Source organism: Raphanus sativus, chromosome 5 (genome assembly GCF_000801105.2).
Source record: "Raphanus sativus cultivar WK10039 chromosome 5, ASM80110v3, whole genome shotgun sequence".
NCBI classification, from domain to species: domain Eukaryota; kingdom Viridiplantae; phylum Streptophyta; class Magnoliopsida; order Brassicales; family Brassicaceae; genus Raphanus; species Raphanus sativus.
Window position 1 is genome coordinate 26672743 of NC_079515.1, and position 18514 is coordinate 26691256.

Here is an 18514-nt window from a genome sequence, read left to right on the forward strand (position 1 = left end):
ATTCGATGAAGGATGTTATAGCTTTTATGATGATTTATAATTGTTTTGTTGTTTTTTTTTTAGATTCCTCCTATGCATGTCCTAACTGATAGAGAAGTTCCTGAGTATGAGATTCATCCTACAGAGCTTGATCTTTCTAACTCGGTCAAAATTTCAAAAGTAATTGCTTTCTTTTCAAATGTCCTTAGTAAGAGTTATCGAAAAGTTGAATTCACTCGCACTCTTTGTTGCTCGATAGGGTACCTTTCACAAGGTTTCATGGCGTGGAATTGATGTGGCTGTTAAAACCTTTGGAGAGGAAATGTTCTCTGATGAAGATAAAGTGTAGGTTGACTTGACTACACCTATTTCTTTCTTTATTATTGTTTCTTTATAAGGTTTTAAATTGTACTTCTGGTATCCAGGAATGCGTTCAGGGATGAACTTCAACTGCTTCAAAAGATACGTCATCCAAATGTCGTTCAGTTTTTAGGGGCAGTTACTCAGAGTAATCTCATGATGATTGTGACAGAGTATCTACCTAAGGTAGTCTTTCTCAATCCGAATAAACACGTAGATCTTTAAATCTATAAATGAAATGAACATTTATGGTTTCATGATCACTCATGAACATTAAAAGTTGGAGTATCTTATATATATTATATATCATGCAACACTTGGTGAAAGCAAGACGCTTAGAGAAATCATGAAGACATTTCTGTCAAGTCCTTTTGAAAATGTTATTCTGACAATAGACAATTTTCTCTGTTTTACCAATTTTAGTGCTACGTCGACAGTTGGTTATGACATGAATGTTTATTCTGAAAATGCTTTACATTCAGAGAATGATCTGTTATAATATAGGCCGCAATAAACTTCCTCCACTGTATGTCTTATCTTAAGAGAAAAATTCACTAATATTTTTCAGTTTTTAATTATTCGTAGGGAGATCTTCGACAATATCTAGACAGGAAAGGGGCTCTAATGCCAGCGCAAGCAGGGAAGTTTGCACTTGAAATTGCTAGGTTAAGTGGATATTGTCTTTCTATTTTTACTCGTCGTTATGCAGGGATAGGGTTCATCTTAATACATGACTGAATGCAAGAAACATCACTGTGGCTTCTGATTATCTGTATGGTGTTCTTTTATTTTTCTTGCAGGGGAATGAATTATTTTTCTTCCTCTATACAGTGCCGTGCTTGGGCTCAAGGAGACCTAAGGCAAATTAAAAAATGGGGCCTTTTAATATACATAATTTTCAATGTAATAAAAACTAAAACAGAATTTTTTTCTTTCAAAAAAATATTTTTTCAAAATTGCTTCCCACTATTTCTCTTACTATGATAATCAATTTTTATTTTTGTCTTTTTTTTCTTTCCATAAGTATGCTATCAAATCATTATAAAAGAAATTATATATCAAATCAGTATAATCACAAACAAATTATATATAAGGTGCCAAGCTAACAAGAATTAATAGATCAAACTTTTTCCTCCTTTCTAGAAGAATACTACATATATAATATATATGTAAAATTAACTGAGTTTTTTTTTCATTTTGAAGGGTTTAGATTTATAGGGATACATATTTTTTTATCTGGAAACTTAACAACAAAAAAAAATTTACCTTCTTATTTGATAAATAATTAAAGGGGATAAATAAAACTGAAATGGGCTAGAAATGTTGAACCAATATTGAAAACAATAAATATATGCATGTATAACCATTATGATACACAAATTTCTCCGCAAATAGGGGCCCTCAAAATAATATATATGTTGGGGGCCTGTGGCGAAAGCCTTTCTCATTCCACATGAAGCACGGCTCTGCCTCTATATGTGACGATACATGGTAAAATAGAACCTGTGCCTGAAATCAACATATTAATGGTACTACTGATTGGAGTTTTATGTTATGGTTTTGGTGTACTATGCAATATTTATAGTAGAAAGCAGGCTGGAGATGAGTGATTTGGTTTAAACAAACTGAGAGATTATAAAACAAATTAACAAGGAGAGACGAGAACGGAATGGGTCAATGTGGTAGGTGCCGCTCTTATTATTTATATTTTTGGCAGCAAGGCCTGGCTATTGCTGTTTCAGAAATCTTCAAAATCTTCCCCTATTTATTAAGAAATTTTGTTTGCAAAAAATATTGGTTTATCTAAATCTATACAATTAAAAAAACATACTAAAAGAATCTGTACCATTAAAAAGAATCATCATAAAATTTTACTATGAAATATTGTTGCACATGCTCTCATTAATTATTTATTATATTTTTGTTATACCTTTATATTAAGAATCTGTACCATTAAAAAGAATCATCATAAAAATTTACTATGAAATATTGTTGCACATGATTAATTATTTAGTAAAATGTGGAGAAATCATTGAAATAACTCTATTCTACCTAGAATTATTCTATTTTAGAGTTAAAAATATTCTAAAATATAAGAAATTATTGGAAATTATTTAAAACATAGCTTACCATACCACTGAATAAAAGGGACAACAAAAAAAACTATCTAAAAAAAGTTTTAAATGATTTCCAATAATTTAGAAATTTACTGATGTTAAGTCCTTTCTCTCTTCTTCAAAAAGTTCAAACAGCTCTTGCTTGCTATGTCACAATAGCAAATTAAATATACTTCACATGCACTTCACATGAAAGTTGGCTATATATGTTTATTTAGTCTCGTCTTAATATTTTACTGGCTACGGGTTGTAATGTGCTATAACTTATCCTACATTTTACTATATGGTTTCGTTATTGTTTCATGTTAATATGCAATTCTTTAGTGTCGTTCTGTAATGTTTACTCTCTTTTTGCTACAGCATCTCTGACTACATTGTTTAGTCATGGTGGAGTTACTCCAACTACGGGCATTCAGACGCATGAAAAGCCATTGAACTTCATCAGAGATGAGGTCAGAGTCTTTTCCACGACCTTTTGCTATCCTCAATGTTAACTTACTTGTCTACTGCTGTATTCTATCAGATCTTTGTGTGCTATTAGTCAGTTATCAACTCGTGTTGACAAAATAATCCGTATCACTCCTGAAAATGAGATTTCTTGGCTAGCATATTATATGACCCAACTCTTTTTTTTTCTATAACTAGCTCCCAGAAGAGACGAAGCTTGATCTTCAAGAAAAATTTATTTCTTATAATTTCTTAAATGATTTCTAATAATTTCTTATATTTTAGAAATTTATTTATCAAATTTCAAGTAAAATTGATTGGTTTAAGAAATGAAACACTTGAAACATATTTAGCTTTATAAGATTAGCCAAATAAAACAAATACCAAAATTGAAAATAAGCAACATAACAACTAAAACCATGGATATTAGTGATTTAATATTCTTCTAAATTGTTTCCGATCCACTAAGAATCCTAAGAATACTGTCCAAATGAGGTAAATGGAGAAAGAATCACTTCATCATTTTGTTGACTATATCGATTTTTAAAAATTCATGTTTGATCTGTTTGAAATATGCACAAATTGTGTGAAAAACAAAATATACAAGATCAAATAGTAAATTTTATAAACGAAATATATTAGTTATATAAAATAGAAAGATAATATATTCAAGAATATTATTTTGGAGTAAAATGTGGAGAAATCATTGAAATAACTCTATTCTACCTAGAATTATTCTATTTTAGAGTTAAAAATATTCTAAAATATAAGAAATTGTTGGAAATCATTTAAACAGAGCTTACCATTCCACTGAATAAAAGGGACAACAAAAAAAATCTATCTAAAAAAGTTGTAATTACCATGATGAAGATAATATCTATTTTTTTTTGTATAGTGAATGTAAAATCCAGTTAATAGAGACATAAACATGATAGATAAATGGTCTTCATTCATAGGAAAAAGTTAAAAATTAAATATGAATAAGTGGATGCGCATATAAATAATTTTACAATTAATATTATATTTATATGTTATATTAGATAAATTCTTATAAACTAATATAATACAATATTAGAAAAATAAGATAATTCTTATATATTATTTTGTTATCTATAAATAATATTTTACTATTATAAAAGTTAAAAATTAAGATATAAAACAATTTCTAGTTAGATTATAATCAACTAAAAATATTCGTATAAATATACTTTCTAATATGTGAATGTTTCTTTAATTTAAACACAATAACAAGCATATATATTTTGAAAAAAAAAGAATTTTGTCATATATAAGTAATTTGATGTTTGATTTAAACTTTAAAAAAAAATTAAAATTAAATTGTTATACTGATTTTTGAATTAATAAGATATAAGCAAATAATATCTGTAAAAATATTATGTCCATATGTGTGGACAAAATCTTTATAATAGACTTCAATAAAAAAAAGTGAAGAAATAATTAATCTATTTTAGTATATAAAAGTTAAAACCTCGAGTATGAAACGAGAATAATATCCATAAAGCCTTACTCCAATTGGTTGGGCTTTTCTACATTGTTTGTCCTTTTCTGTCGGTGCCGTTACATTACAGTTCCATTTACAGCTCATTTTTGCTTACAAGTCCTCTCTCTTGACCATGACGACTACCAAGCCCAAGTCTCCGGCGAGATTCAAGCTCGGAAGGCAGTCTTCCCTAGCTCCGGAATCAAGGACCGCGACGGAGACGGTAACCGAAGATGAGGACGAAGAGTTGGCTGCTGCTGCTGCTGCTGCTGGGATCGTGGATCCGACGATTCGTCTGATGTATCTAACCAACGAAGGTGATATCGACGGGATCAACAAGATGTTGGATTCGGGAACTAACGTCGATTACCGCGACATCGATGGACGTACTGCTCTCCACGTCGCCGCTTGTCAGGGACGAACCGATGTCGTTCAGCTCCTGCTTAGCCGTGGCGCTAAGGTTAATTCCATGGACCGATGGGGCAGTACGGTACGGGCTTCAAACTCCTGCTTTAGTTCGATTTGTGATTGATGATTTAGCATAGCTAGGTTGATTTTGTGGTTTGTGATGATGATGATGTTGACGATTCGTGATTGATCTTTAACAGCCTCTTGCAGATGCAGTGTATTACAAAAATCACGATGTGATTCAGCTTTTGGAGAAACATGGTGCTAAGCCTACGGTACTACGCCTTCTCCCTTGTTGATTTGATTTGATTTGATTTGATGGATGTTATAGCTTTTTATGAATGATCTATAATCGTTTTTGTTGTTTCTTTCTTTTAGATTCCTCCTATGCATGTCCTAACTGATAGGGAAGTTCCTGAGTATGAGATTCATCCAACAGAGCTTGATCTTTCTAACTCGGTCAAAATTTCAAAAGTAATTGCTTTCTTTCCAAATGTCTTTTAGTAAGAGTTAACGAAATTTTGAATTCACTCACACTCTTTGTTGCTCCATAGGGTACCTTTCACAAGGCTTCTTGGCGTGGAATTGATGTGGCTGTTAAAACCTTTGGAGAGGAAATGTTCTCTGATGAAGACAAAGTGTGGGTTGACTTGACTACACCTATTTCTTTCTTTATTATTGTTTCTTTATAAGGTTTTAAATTGTACTTCTGGTATCCAGGAATGAACTTCAACTGCTTCAAAAGATACGTCATCCAAATGTTGTTCAGTTTCTAGGGGCAGTTACTCAAAGTAATCCCATGATGATTGTGACGGAGTATCTACCTAAGGTAGTCTTTCTCAATCCGGATAGATCTTTAATGAATCTACAAATGAACTTTTATGATTTCAAGATCACTCATGCAATACTGGGTGAAAAGATCTCAAGAAGCTTACAGATATCATGAAGACGTTTCTGTCAAGTCCTTTTGAAAATGTTATTCTGACAATAGACATTTTTTTCTGTTTACCAATTTTAGTGATACTTCAGTTGGTTATGACATGAATGTTTATTCTGAAAATGTTTCACATTCACAGAATGCTCAGTTATAATATAGGCCGCAATAAACTTCCTCCACTGTATGTCTTATCTAAAGTGAAAAATTCACTAATATTTTTCAGTTTTTAATTATTTGTAGGGAGATCTGCGACAATATCTAGACAGGAAAGGGGCTCTAATGCCAGAGCAAGCAGTGAAGTTTGCACTTGAAATTGCTAGGTTAAGTGGCTATTGTCTTTCTATTTTTACTCGTCGTTATGCAGGGATAGGGTTCATCTTTAGACATGACTGAATGCAAGAAACATCAATATCTCGATTCTGTGGCTTCTGATTATCTGTACGGTGGTGTTCTTTTATTTTTCTTGCAGGGGAATGAATTATTTGCACGAGCATAAACCTGAAGCTATAATCCACTGTGACCTAGAGCCCCCGTAAGTTTTTAATAATAACTTTTCAGTTATTACTATTATTGCATATCTCAAAAGTTTCTTATTTGCTCGGATAAGATAACAGAAACATACTGCGGGATAATTCGGGACATCTAAAAGTTGCAGACTTTGGAGTCAGCAAGTTGCTGGTAGTAAAGAAGACAGTTAAAAAAGATAGGCCTGTTACATCATTGGACAGTTCTTGTAAGTTTTTTTAATAATATCTGATATTATAATCTGCCATGTCTTGAGCTAGCTTAGAACTGCTAGGAACCTTGGTTTAGCTTTAGCTTTGGTGTTTTATTGTCTAAAACTAAAATTGGACAAATATTGCGGATTAGATCATAAATTGTATGTTTTGGGAATGGGTTTAAAAGCTGATGACACTCTCGTTGTCGTTCTTGCTACACAGTGCGATACATGGCTCCAGAAGTATACAGGAATGAAGAGTATGATACAAAAGTAGATGTATTTTCTTTCGCTTTGATCTTACAAGAGGTAAAGTTGCCGAGACAGAGAAAGAGAGAGAGCATATGTTGAATAGTTCAGTTATGTTCACAGAGCAGAATGTCTTGAGGCTAATCCAATGTTGTTGGTGGGTAAACACAAACTAAACAGATGATAGAAGGCTATGCACCATTCCATCTGAAAGAAGAAACTGAAGTTCCTAAAGCATATGTTGAAGGTGAACGTCCACCATTCAATGCTCTAGCAAAATCATATCCTTTTGGATTAAGAGAGTAAGTTATCCTAAACAGCATCCCAATTTTCAAACATAATATATCATTAGTCTACTTTGAGAAATTCTTACGGCCCCACTATTTTCAGGTTAATCCAGGAATGTTGGGACAATGAGGCATCAAAAAGGCCAACATTTAGAGAAATCATCAGTGTTTTGGAGTTGATAAGTGATCGAATTGCAAGGAAGATGAGCTGGAAGGTTGTCACACTCTCCCTCTCTCTATCACTGTATCACTCTTTCTCTGTGTGTCTAGTATTGAAGTTTGTGAGACGCTTTATGATTTGGAACAGGTGAGGCTAGGAAAGTGCCTTCCAAGAATCAGATTGTTTACAAAGCGAGATTATGTGAATCCTAGTAGTAGCCGTTCATCCATAACCAGGTGACCCCCCCAAGAGGAGCTTTGTGTGTTTCTTTCTTTAAACTATATACTTAATGAAGACGATTGTGGTTTCGCCAAGAAATCAATGTCAAATTAAACATTATAGCCTTTTTGTATTGGCTACTGTTTTATACTGAACCTACAGTCGAGCAGAACATTGTATGTATGTATTATTATGAGTTACTGAAGAGATCTAAGTTGCGTGACTTGGAATGGTTTGAAGACGTTACATTAACAATAGTTTAAAATGTTGTTAATTATTTTTTTGGCTTGCGTTGGTAATATAGTAGTTAGAATCTATTAGGTGGTAGATCTCTGAGTACACATCATCAAAATCCATGACTATCAGAAGAAAAGACCTCGAGCCGATAAATAAAAAAGCTATGTAGTACTAGAAAAAGTGTGTACTGAAATAATATATGAGGTCAAATCGGTAGTTTTATTTATTTATTTATTTGTCTGTTCAGTCATAAGTCAAATCCAATCTGTATTTTCTGACTGATGTTGATACCAAAGCTTCTGAAAAATTTAACATCACTGCAGATAAAGATGAAGGTCGTAGAGTTAGGGGTTACTTGGATCAGAAGGCAAATTAGCGCGTGAGGGGGAGACCTAAAGACTGAAGGCCTGGGCACGGATCGGATATTCGGGTTTTTGAAGGTATTTGTGATTTGCTTCGAATGTTACGGATATCTGATTTTTCGATTTGCTTTGCTTCGGAAAAATACGGATATTCGGAAAAACGGATATCCGGAAAATAAATAGATATTTGCGGATATTCGCGGATACTTACGGATCTCTCATTTGTTTTGATTAATACAAATAATCTTAAAAATTTGATACAAATTTGTTTTGTAAAATATATTTTTTGCATGATATAAAAGATAAAAATTAAAAAAAGCAATGAATCTTCATATTTTGTAAATTTTTAAACTTAGTTAAAATTATAATAACACAAAACTTAAAAAAAAATTATAATTATCGTAAATATTTTCTCTTCCTTTTATGTAATACTTTTATATAAGTAATAATATGAATAGAATCTATCAAATAATATATTAGAATAATAATTATATAATTTTATACATTTAAAACTTTAAATATAATCAAAATATACATGTATTTATATATTGACGGATCGGATCGGATATTCGCTTCCCAAAATTTTAATATTTGTGATTTGCTTCGATTTTGACGGATATTGAATTTTAGTATTTGCTTTGCTTCGAAAGCTTACGGATATTCGGAATTTTCGAATCGAATAGCAACGGATAACGAATCGAATCAAATTTAACGGATAAAATGCCCAGCCCTCTGAAGGTCGTAGAGTTAATGGTTAGAGACTGATATATATAAGTCTGTGCCTCTGCACTTGGGTTCGGTAGCTGTCTCTTATCGCTTTCACTTCTTTTAAATTATCATATTTATTTATTTTTTAAAAAATCGAAAAAACGAATATGTGAAAGCAAGCGCCATTAGAGAGAGAAAAAAAGAAAAGAACTCTCTGAGCGAAAAACTCTGAAACTCTCCTCCTCTCTCTACTTTCTCGCTAATCTTATTAGTCGTTCTCTTCTCAATTCGTCGCCTTTGTATGATCCATGGAGGGTGACTATGAAGGATTCTCCATCAGGTGAGTGTTTGCTATTTTTTGTTTACTATTTAGACACTGTTTTGATTTTAATTTGTTTTTGTTGATACGACAGAGAGTACACGCGTAATGTTAGGAGTGTTGATATCCGGAAATGCTGTCCCTTCCCCGGTGAGTTCACCGGAGATTTTGCTCAGTCACTGCTTCCTCCGTTAACTGTGGCCAAGTTCCGTTGGTGGTCTCATGAGCTCCCTCGTTGCTAACGAAATCTCCGGTTGATCCCAAACCAGCTTTTCGGCCAATGCAGAGTCTAAACCCTGTAAGAAACGCTTCATCCGTGAAACGACGACGAATGATCTTATCTTTCATAAGAAGATTAAAACCAAGAAGCTTGAGGATTACAAGAAGGTTCATTTTTTATCCAAAAACATTCGATAAATTAAGTATTAGGCTCTATATTCAGTTTTCAAAATCTTAAAACATGTTATGATTTATGTCGATTTTGTACCACCGGTCTAGCTAAGTGAACTGTTTTAGATGTTGTTGTTGCCTTTGTAGTGAAGGATAACCTTAAGCGTCTACAGTGTTATGTTGGCTTTGTAGTTTAAGCTCATAATCATTTGAAAGCTAAACAAAAATCATTTGAAAGCCTTCTTGTAGACTAACACTTAGGGACTTGTGACGCAATTTACTTTCAGGTTTATAACTGCGAAGAGCAAGCTCGAGAAAAAGCTGAAGATGATGGGGAATGTAGTCTTGGGATCAAAGAAAGACCGGGTGTTATGTCTCCTAGTATGAACAAGGCTGGAGTGCGATGTTTCTCTTCTTATACAGAGGAACAACTGTTTCCAGATTCTCCCAGATCAGTCAGTCAAGATTGTGATTCTGAGGTACAAATTCCTGGAACTTTGAAGGTGGCTAAAAGGAAAGATTGCTCGGTGAGAAGTCTTGATAACTCGAATATTGATGCTTCTCAGTGGGAGAGGCAAGTCATATTCTCTTTACAACTCTGCTGCTCGCAAATGAATCGGTTAAGTCTATGTTCTACCGAGGATCAGTCACCTAAGGCTATGATAGAATCCATGCAACCAAACAAGCTTCAGCCTGTGGTTTCTGGGAGAAGGTTAAGTCATGCTCGAGCAAAATCTGGCATGTCTTGTTTTCCTGGACCACATCTCACACTGGAAAGAATTAAGCATGCATTGGATTTGGAGAGAAAGAGGCATATGTCTCAACCTAACCAATCATATATCTCTACTTCGAGTGAGATCCAGTACAGAAGTTATTCTTCTTCTTCCTTGTCTCAACCTGCATCAGTTGATATGCATCGCCAGACGTTGCTGAACCAATCACCTTCTGATCCACTTCTTGTAGAAGAGGCCATCTTAGAATTACCTCTTAAACAAGGTGAATTAATAGAAGCAAACGGTTCCTCTAGATATGTTTTACCGAGTAATTTAGTGGACTTATCCAGTGGAAGGAAACAGTCAGCTGAGCCAGCACTTGCCAGAGATGTAGGAAGGTTCACTGTGCATAGTGAGAAACACCATATGTACTTTCCAGCTAGGCTAGGCCTTGATGAGACCTTCACCGATAATGCGTTTTTCATTTCAGACACTAGTAATGACGGAGAGTGTGGCCACACAATCAATATGGTTGCAACGCCTGATGGTTTGTGTTTACATGACACTCAGTCAACAATGCGGCTGATGGGTAAGGATGTTTCTGTTAAAACAGGTTACTCGGATATGGTTAGAAGGAGGGAGAGGATCATGTCATCAGATGCTTCTATAGATTACTCCTTTCTGGAGAGCTATGCTCAACAGAGCTGGTTATGGCGAACCACAACACTTGGAGAAAATCATACAATCACATCACTAGATAAGTCTTGGAACACAACTTTGTTGTGTGATATTTCAAAGGATACGCCCTTCACTATGTTTTCTGAACCACCCCAAGTTAGAACATACGTTGTCCCTGATTCAGAATTGCCTCCCAGAATCTTGTATCCATTGACTGATAAAGATCTCTACTTCCATGAATCTGGTTTAAGACACCAACTAAACAGTGTCACATTCAGCCAGCAACAACTACCTTCTCCCTATAATCCCGAGATTGCCGGTCTGCCTTCTGCTTACAGAAATGTCGGTGTTGGTTGTCACTTACCTGATGCTGGAGGACCAGCTCTCGGTTTGTCTTTTACTTCTACTATGCAGTCTCAGCTTCATTTGCCACATAGTTCCTTTGAGAACTCTCGTTTGGATATGTCTTCCATCAATCATCCCGCTGAGCTCAACTAGTGTCCTTGTATGAGCCTACTCAACTTATGACTTTAACGTTGGAAAAGCTCCACTTGTGTCTGGTTTGGATATGTAGATAGGCTAGTCTACATTGATTTTGATTGTTTTACTACAACAATCAATCCGTTGATCGAAACACAATAGGTTTTGAATTTGATTACTTTTTAGAGTTAGAAGTTGTAACTTGTAATCAGTAGTTATCAGTTTCTTTCACCAAGGCTTAGTGATTTTAAACTTGCAACTAATATAGAGATTAATATTCTTTCCTTTCAAATTTGTCTTTTTGAGATTTCACATATAGTAAAAAATATTTTAAATTGATTTTAAATATATTATTTTTGAGATTTAATATATCTCACAACTTTTAACCAATCAAAATTCACTAAACATAATTAATTTTTATTTTTTTACAATTTATTATTATTATCTAATAAAAATGTACTGAAAATAGAAAATATATTTTTAAAACAACTTTTTGAAAAATATTTATAATTTTGGAACGGAGATAATACTAGAGATATTAGCTGGTGGAAGTAACCATATTTTTTTCCAGCAAAGACCAAGCAAAACATGTACCCTTCCAACTGTTTGAAATGACATGGCACAGTTTAAGATATATTTTAACCAAACAACTATAGTTTTTCTTTTATATAATAGTAAATGCAATTAGTAGTCACAAGAAAGTGACGGAGGTATGAAGCAAAAAAGAGTTTCTATTTGTAAAAGAAATAGCTAATGTGAACTGTGTAAAGGTTTGTGGTTAATTTCTTGTTCCCTCATTAAGTTGTCGTCTCATCATTTCTTTTCTTCTTATTTAGTTTTCATTTTCTATATCCCTCCCCAAATGTCATTGGTTTAAATATGTCTATCTGCCACAATCCATGTCAACATTGGACCAGTGAGATCTCCCACACAAAAAGCACCCAAAGAAAAATAGGTTAGTAAAATACTTTTCTTTTTGTTTGGTTAAGTTTATTACCATTTTCTGAGTTTGAGACAGAAGAACAGAGACATACAAGGAACATATTCGCAATATGAAACTAAGGAACCAACAACAAGTTAAGATAGTGAAATATTAAAACGCCAATCAGACCTTCATCTCCTCGACCAACTACGGAAGCGCCGCCCAAACTGAAGGGAGAGAAAGCAAGATAAATCTTGTAGCCGTTGAGGGGCTAAATTTCCTTCCCCTACAAGCAAGCATTTCTTTCATATCTTTTATCATACTTTTTAATGGGTTTTGAGTTTTCACATAATTCATGAAGGAAATGGAGTTGCAGCACAATAACATGTACCTACGAGCTAAGGTTAGTCACGTCTTCATCGTCTAACCTAGATATCGAACGTGTACCACAATGGGGAACTTTGATTTTTCATTTGTTTTGCAGATAGCACAAGGCGCGAGATTGAATCCGGAACAGCAGGGTTCGAGTGTGATACAAGGAACGGCGGTTTATGAGTCCGGTCTGTCATCTTCTCATGATCAGTCCCAGCATTATTACCGGAACTATATTCCGGTTAACCTTCTTGAACCGAATCAAGATTCTCCGGTCAAGACCAACCTTCTCTTCAACTTGTTTAAGCTTAATTATGATTTTTGTAAAACTTGTTTTCCCCTTCAAAATGTTTCTCAGAGAGACAGAGACTAAGAGTACATTATATTCTTATTCATAGTTTAAGTTCCAATAATAATAATAATAATACCTATTACAAAAAATACAAACTTACAGGCATCTATAATTAAACAAAAATACTACTTGAGATAAAGAAAAAGCTACATAATCTAGATTACTCTTTTAGTATACGGACATGAGAGAAACATGAGCAGAGGCTGAAGGCTAAAACCTTCTTCCCTCCCTTCTCTCATACAGATTTGCTGAATTTTTTTTAATCTTTCTTTCATCAGTTCATAATTTTACATTTTCTAACGAAGATGTTCGATGACTTTACGTATCTATACCAGTAAGATCGTACCTCAGGTTTACTAATCTCTAGCCACGGTTTTGCTGGACCGCTGAAATGTAGAACCGCAGCAGATTTCAGAATCTCTTCAGGGGGTTTAACTGATCGAGATCCTAGTCCAGCTACGTGCCATGATGGGTCCAGAGGCTGAGTGAGTCCTTTGAAAGCAAGTAGAGTCGGTGGTAAGGCTCCTGGTTGCCATAGTTGTAGCCCGGAGCTAACACTCTGCGAGAAAATGGAATCACATTTTTTTAACATAACTATATAGAAAATTATAACTATGTTAAAGTTAAAATTATAATTATAAGTAATTATAATTAAAGTTAAAATTATAATAATAGTTGTGTTAAAGTTAACATTAAAATTATAATCAAATTTGTGTAACTGGAGGGTAGTATACTGAAGAAATGAGAATACTCACGAGTCTTAACCATGTGGAGTAAGCTTCTGTGATATTGGTTTGTCTCCAGGCCTTGAGATCAAAGAAATTCATACCAGAAAGCCAAGCGCAGTCATCTTGAAGCAAGTTTGATGAGATCAGAGGATGTGAGAAGTTGAAATAGTCTTTGTATTTTCTTCCCGGGCAACAGTTACTTCCACACCACGAATCAACAACTGCACCAACGACCTTACCGTTGAGATCCGTTTCCCATAAAGAGGAAAGGTCACGCTGTACGACTACATCATCATCCAACAACACTATCTTGTCTAGGTCTGGAAAAAGCTGCATTGTCCAAAAAGAATGATAAAAATATCAATTTATTAAAACTCAGAGATGCAGGGCCGAATCTGAGAGTTGAACGGAGAGAAAAGAGACTTTACCTTGGGAATGTAGATGCGAAGATGATTCAGAAGGGCGAGGCAGCTAGGGTTTAAAGCTTGCAAGGACTGCTCATGAGTACCCTCGACGAAACTATAATCAGAATCCTTTAAATTCTGATAGTGACGTCTCCAAATCATGCGGTGAATTTCAAGCATCTCTTTAACTCTGACATTCACTTCTTGAGGCCAATCATACTGATGAAGACCTTTTACTTCAACAACTGGCGACGAAGCAGAGTTGATAGCAAACCAAGCGTGCATAGGGGTGTATGTCTTTTTATCTGTAACGATATGAAAGACAAACTTGTCTGGATTCACAGCGTTTTGCACAGTTGAAGATATGACTACAGAGGCAGCCAGGACATTGTCGGTCAAGATGACGACATGGTGAAAAGATGGATCGGTTAGACGAGAAACGGATTCAGGTGGAGGCAGACGCGTTCGAGCCATTGCGTTTACAGAGTACTCTTCTGTTAACCTGAGGGAAAGGCAATGGAGGCATTTGGGAACACCGTGGGAAGCTAAATGCCAGTACACTAGCTCGTGGTGCTTGGCTGATTGGACTCTACGTTCCATCTGCAACAGCTGAAAATTAAAAGGAACAAATTAAATGTCAAACATAAATAAAGAACCAAACGGAATATTAGTGAAGTTAATAATAACTAGTTGACCCCTGTTTCTGATATTTTGAAAATGTTAACTAAGAAAGTGTCTTAAAATTTTGTGGACCAATAAAATGCCATATTCGTTTGACTTAACCGGCCGAATGTGGCCATCATATATGCAAGAAAGATAGATTCGTAGTTAAGTTCTGACATCTGGGAGTGTGGGAGCAGATGGCCCTGCTGTACGGTATAATTCTTAGGATTAGTAAAAGTATATTTATTATGATAAGGATATTTTCCTAAAAGGAAAGAGAAAAATCGGGGTTTGAAGCTATTATAAGTAACTTCAAAGTTAATTCATGTTTGTTGCTTATTGACAACAGGAAACACTCCACTTAACTTAGTGAGAGACATTACATTCCAAAACAATTTTTTTTCAGGTTAATCCATGAGATTTTCAGGCTAGTTGATAGAGTATATACATACTCTTACTTTCTACCAAAGTTGACACTACAGTAATGGCCAGAAACCTTTTTTAAGAAACTGAAGTTAGAAAGAGTTACCATCTTCTTAGTCACGGAAGCAAACGCCTTTATATCACGGCGTTTTAGCGTCATCTCCCTGACAAGTTCGTCAAATGACTCCAATGAGCCCTTCTGTCCTCGTCCATTACCATCCTGACTTGTCTCTTCTACTAGCGCCCGTGTCAACTCCTCCCTAATTTTCTGAAAAGAGGCACATACACGCACTTTCTTGCCATGAGTTGTTACTAAGTTAAAAGCTGTCATAGTGTCTTTACTTCAACTCATGACACAAAACAACAAAACTGCTTAAACGTGAACAGTGCAATGGAAAGCCTTATTTTTTTAAGTCTATTATCTATTGGAATTATCCGTATGTCTTGTTTCTCTTTGTTCCTGTTCATTGCTACGTATGAAAGAAAAGGAACCAAGTGGCTACGGATTTTCTCGTGGCAGCAAAATCTGCCACGTCTAGACTTGATGTTTACTACTATTGGTTTTGGCATCTATAGTAATCCACAGAGTCTACTAATATTTGTTTTCCCTTCGCTAAAAGTAATTAGCTTCCGCAGTGAAGCTTCTAATTACACACTCACTCTCTAGGGCATATGCTTATGTTCAAATAAAGTAAAATAAAAGGTAAATAGATGATAAGAAACCACTTTGTGGGTTCGTTTCCGACAAATTCCACATGTTGATATCAGATCAAGTTCTGTTCCACAGAAGAAAATAACAAAAAGAATTTATCAAAACAATTCTATATTTACAGAAGTGTCTTATTTTAAATCATACGCTAAAAGTCATTGCATGGATAGAAACATAGAGCAAATCACAATTCAACAAAATCAAGTTCACCCTAAGACTACTATTATTTCATCTCTCTTCTGTTTCTAGACAGTGACATGAAATGAGCACGGTTTCAACAATTTCACCCCCACCAAGTCCACAAGAGGGAAGAAGACTCGCTCACACCTCTCACTATACGACACCAGCAACACTAACGTAATACAGCTGGAAAGTACTTATACAGTCATTATCTTTACCCCTTTCAATAGCAGCACCATGTCAAGTGTTGAATTTTTTTCTCTCTCTTTTTCCCATCGATGATGTAAAAGTTAATGATTAAAAAGCTTAACTTAAGCACGATAATATAATCATTATATGAGAATGGAAATATCTTAACGTTTAAGTACCTACCTAACTGTGTATATAACTATATACTATATACGTTGCCGACAATAAAAGTCATTACACAAATTAAGAATGTTATTGAAATAAGTGGAGTAATACGAAAGGCTTACGAGAGATGTGTCGCCCCCACGGAAAAGTCTCAGTCCCATGCAATCTGAGAATATACAGAGTCAAAATAGTAATATTAAATTTACAAATCATACGAAAATTAATACAACGCATATCACCGCATTCAATACAAAGTTAATCCGAATTGAATCCGATCATTTATTGAATTCACATTTTGCAGCATCTCCCCTCACCAGATAGATTATATATTTCCAAATTCATTAATATTTAAAATTAATAGTAAACAATTAAGTCAAAGAGAGTTTACCAAAGGGAGAGTCGCATACGGAGGCGGATTCGAGGACGAGAAACGCGAACCTGACGAACGTAAAAGGGAGCACGATCGCGAGCATCAGCAGCAACAGTATCAACGTGCGACCAGAGAACCTCCGTGCCGCTACCGTCGCGCATCCTCCGCCTCCTTTACCAATTGCTCCGCCGGGACTCGATATGGTGACTCTCTTGATCCCCGCAGCAGATATGTAAAACTTCATTTCTCCACTTCCATCAATACGAAACAGTAAAGAGACGACTGACTCTCTATATTTTTTTCTTCTCCAGATCTCCCACTCTCGATGGATTGAACGAGTCGAGGAATAGGAAGAGGAAGTGCGAGAGCGAGAGCGAGGTTGGTGTTGATCTGTTTAGTACGACGGGAAAATTCAAAAAAGGAATTTGTGAAAGAAGAAGCCAAGGGAAGGGGACATTGTAAATCAAATGAATACAAAAACTATTTAATTACACTTCACCTGTTTTATTCCATCATAGTCACGAGTTCGTCATAATAAAATTTATTTATACAAAAATATATATTTATAATTTAAGAGAAAATAATAAAATAAAATATAAGAAAAGCCAAAACCAATGCCGCGTTTAACTCCGCGGGAATTTAGCACATATACAAAAATGTTTTGTGTATGTATAGATTAGTAAATTAATTCGCAGTTAACAGGGTAAGAAGGATAGTTAAGTACAACGAATTATGGGAACTTTATAATAAATAACTAAATTAAATACTTACTGATGTCGATTTACAGTGTCCTGCTCCTTAAGTAATTTTTGTATTTTGCGGAGGCACACCGACACATAGCAGAGGGGAGGGTTCCAGTGTTGGAGCCCACATGGAATTAATGGTGCGCTATTCCTGGAGATCACCGTCCTTTAATTCCTCTCTCTATCTATTGTTATGGGGGCAATGGAGTTAGTAGTTAACCAAGTTTTGAGATTTAACTATAATTAATTAATGGACCACTTCAACTAACTTATTTGTCCAATGTTATTTAAAAGACATTTAACCATAGAATTTGTGTAGCACTCATACAACTTGAGTGATTTTATCGTGCTATATATTGTGTTTTTGCGTAGGTGTGAATTGTCAGTCATTAATTTTTCACCTAACATTTATTGTGTGTTTTGTTCATGATTTGAATGGTTGTAGATGAACAAGGCATCATATCAAACCAACAATGTTATACGGGAGGTAAAGGTGAACACAACTGATGATAAACCATGCATGTGAAATTCGTAATATAATACCATATAATAGTATATAAACTTCTCCTATCTTTTGATGTTTCTCGATATGTAAAATTGTACATTCCGTAAACTATACAGTGTTGACCCGAATGGATAAGAAATTTCATGAGAAATAATAGATATCGTATATGATCAGAAGTGTCAGCTATACTGGATAAGATTAAATCATATAAGATGTTTCAATATTGAAAGTGGTACAGATTAATTATTTTGAAGACAACATGCGGTTTGTCGTTTCTGCATGTATCGGTAGTGCATTGCCAATGTTCCTACACAAGTTGATGCCTTTGGAAATAGTTACATCGAATTTATCCATCCATGCAATAATGAGAGTTTCCAAAACATTACCTGAATTTTTTTCTTTTGATAAAGTATACAATCTTATTTCCCTTATTTAAATGCAAGAGAGTGCAAATGTTACAGCCATAATCATAGTGGGCTAAAAAGCTAATACACATTATAGAACCCAGCCTGAATCATAG

At 34.7% G+C, this 18514-nt stretch overlaps 4 protein-coding genes across 4 annotated transcripts; 3 read left to right on the plus strand and 1 right to left on the minus strand.

Moving 5' to 3' along the window:
* Positions 1 to 5: 5 nt before the first annotated feature.
* On the plus strand, positions 6 to 1147 carry LOC130494951 (integrin-linked protein kinase 1-like). The gene is made up of 6 exons (XM_056985813.1): positions 6 to 14; positions 64 to 159; positions 239 to 324; positions 405 to 525; positions 925 to 1018; positions 1140 to 1147. Exons 1-6 carry the CDS (start codon positions 6 to 8, stop codon positions 1145 to 1147), a joined length of 414 nt encoding a protein of 137 aa, XP_056841793.1.
* Positions 1148 to 4444: 3297 nt separating this feature from the next.
* Positions 4445 to 7605, plus strand: LOC108856846 (integrin-linked protein kinase 1). The gene is made up of 12 exons (XM_018630740.2): positions 4445 to 4894; positions 5013 to 5087; positions 5191 to 5286; positions 5367 to 5452; positions 5533 to 5641; positions 5990 to 6069; positions 6219 to 6281; positions 6364 to 6482; positions 6691 to 6776; positions 6897 to 7018; positions 7107 to 7218; positions 7311 to 7605. The coding sequence occupies exons 1-12, from the start codon at positions 4538 to 4540 to the stop codon at positions 7401 to 7403; spliced, it is 1398 nt and encodes a 465-aa protein (XP_018486242.1). The 5' UTR covers positions 4445 to 4537; the 3' UTR covers positions 7404 to 7605.
* Positions 7606 to 8719: 1114 nt separating this feature from the next.
* Positions 8720 to 12815, plus strand: LOC108858636 (uncharacterized). Its single transcript, XM_056985814.1, is given in 7 exon segments — positions 8720 to 9029; positions 9103 to 9236; positions 9239 to 9395; positions 9551 to 9570; positions 9660 to 12224; positions 12296 to 12594; positions 12676 to 12815. Coding segments are annotated over 5 exon segments (1971 nt in total). The 5' UTR covers positions 8720 to 8997; the 3' UTR covers positions 11288 to 12224; positions 12296 to 12594; positions 12676 to 12815.
* A 118-nt stretch (positions 12816 to 12933) lies between these two features.
* On the minus strand, positions 12934 to 17257 carry LOC108862977 (probable galacturonosyltransferase 15). The gene is made up of 6 exons (XM_018637261.2): positions 16765 to 17257; positions 16499 to 16542; positions 15240 to 15401; positions 14072 to 14656; positions 13671 to 13973; positions 12934 to 13474 (listed from the first exon to the last, which is right to left on the minus strand). The coding sequence occupies exons 1-6, from the start codon at positions 16988 to 16990 to the stop codon at positions 13190 to 13192; spliced, it is 1605 nt and encodes a 534-aa protein (XP_018492763.1). The 5' UTR covers positions 16991 to 17257; the 3' UTR covers positions 12934 to 13189.
* Between the last annotated feature and the right edge of the window lie 1257 nt (positions 17258 to 18514).

Bases quoted from the DNA above. Each gene is read 5' to 3' on its own strand.
- LOC108862977 (XM_018637261.2), bottom strand. From the start codon at position 16,990: ATGAAGTTTTACATATCTGCTGCGGGGATCAAGAGAGTCACCATATCG. The intron at 15,402-16,498 runs GTAAGCCTTTCG...GCCTCTTTTCAG, and splicing joins GTGGGGGCGACACATCTCTC to AAAATTAGGGAGGAGTTGAC. The intron at 13,475-13,670 runs GTGAGTATTCTC...ATTTTCTCGCAG, and splicing joins ACTCCACATGGTTAAGACTC to AGTGTTAGCTCCGGGCTACA.
- LOC108856846 (XM_018630740.2), top strand. From the start codon at position 4,538: ATGACGACTACCAAGCCCAAGTCTCCGGCGAGATTCAAGCTCGGAAGG. The intron at 4,895-5,012 runs GTACGGGCTTCA...GATCTTTAACAG, and splicing joins TGGACCGATGGGGCAGTACG to CCTCTTGCAGATGCAGTGTA. The intron at 5,642-5,989 runs GTAGTCTTTCTC...AATTATTTGTAG, and splicing joins TGACGGAGTATCTACCTAAG to GGAGATCTGCGACAATATCT.
- LOC130494951 (XM_056985813.1), top strand. The intron at 325-404 runs GTAGGTTGACTT...TCTGGTATCCAG, and splicing joins TTCTCTGATGAAGATAAAGT to GAATGCGTTCAGGGATGAAC. The intron at 526-924 runs GTAGTCTTTCTC...AATTATTCGTAG, and splicing joins TGACAGAGTATCTACCTAAG to GGAGATCTTCGACAATATCT.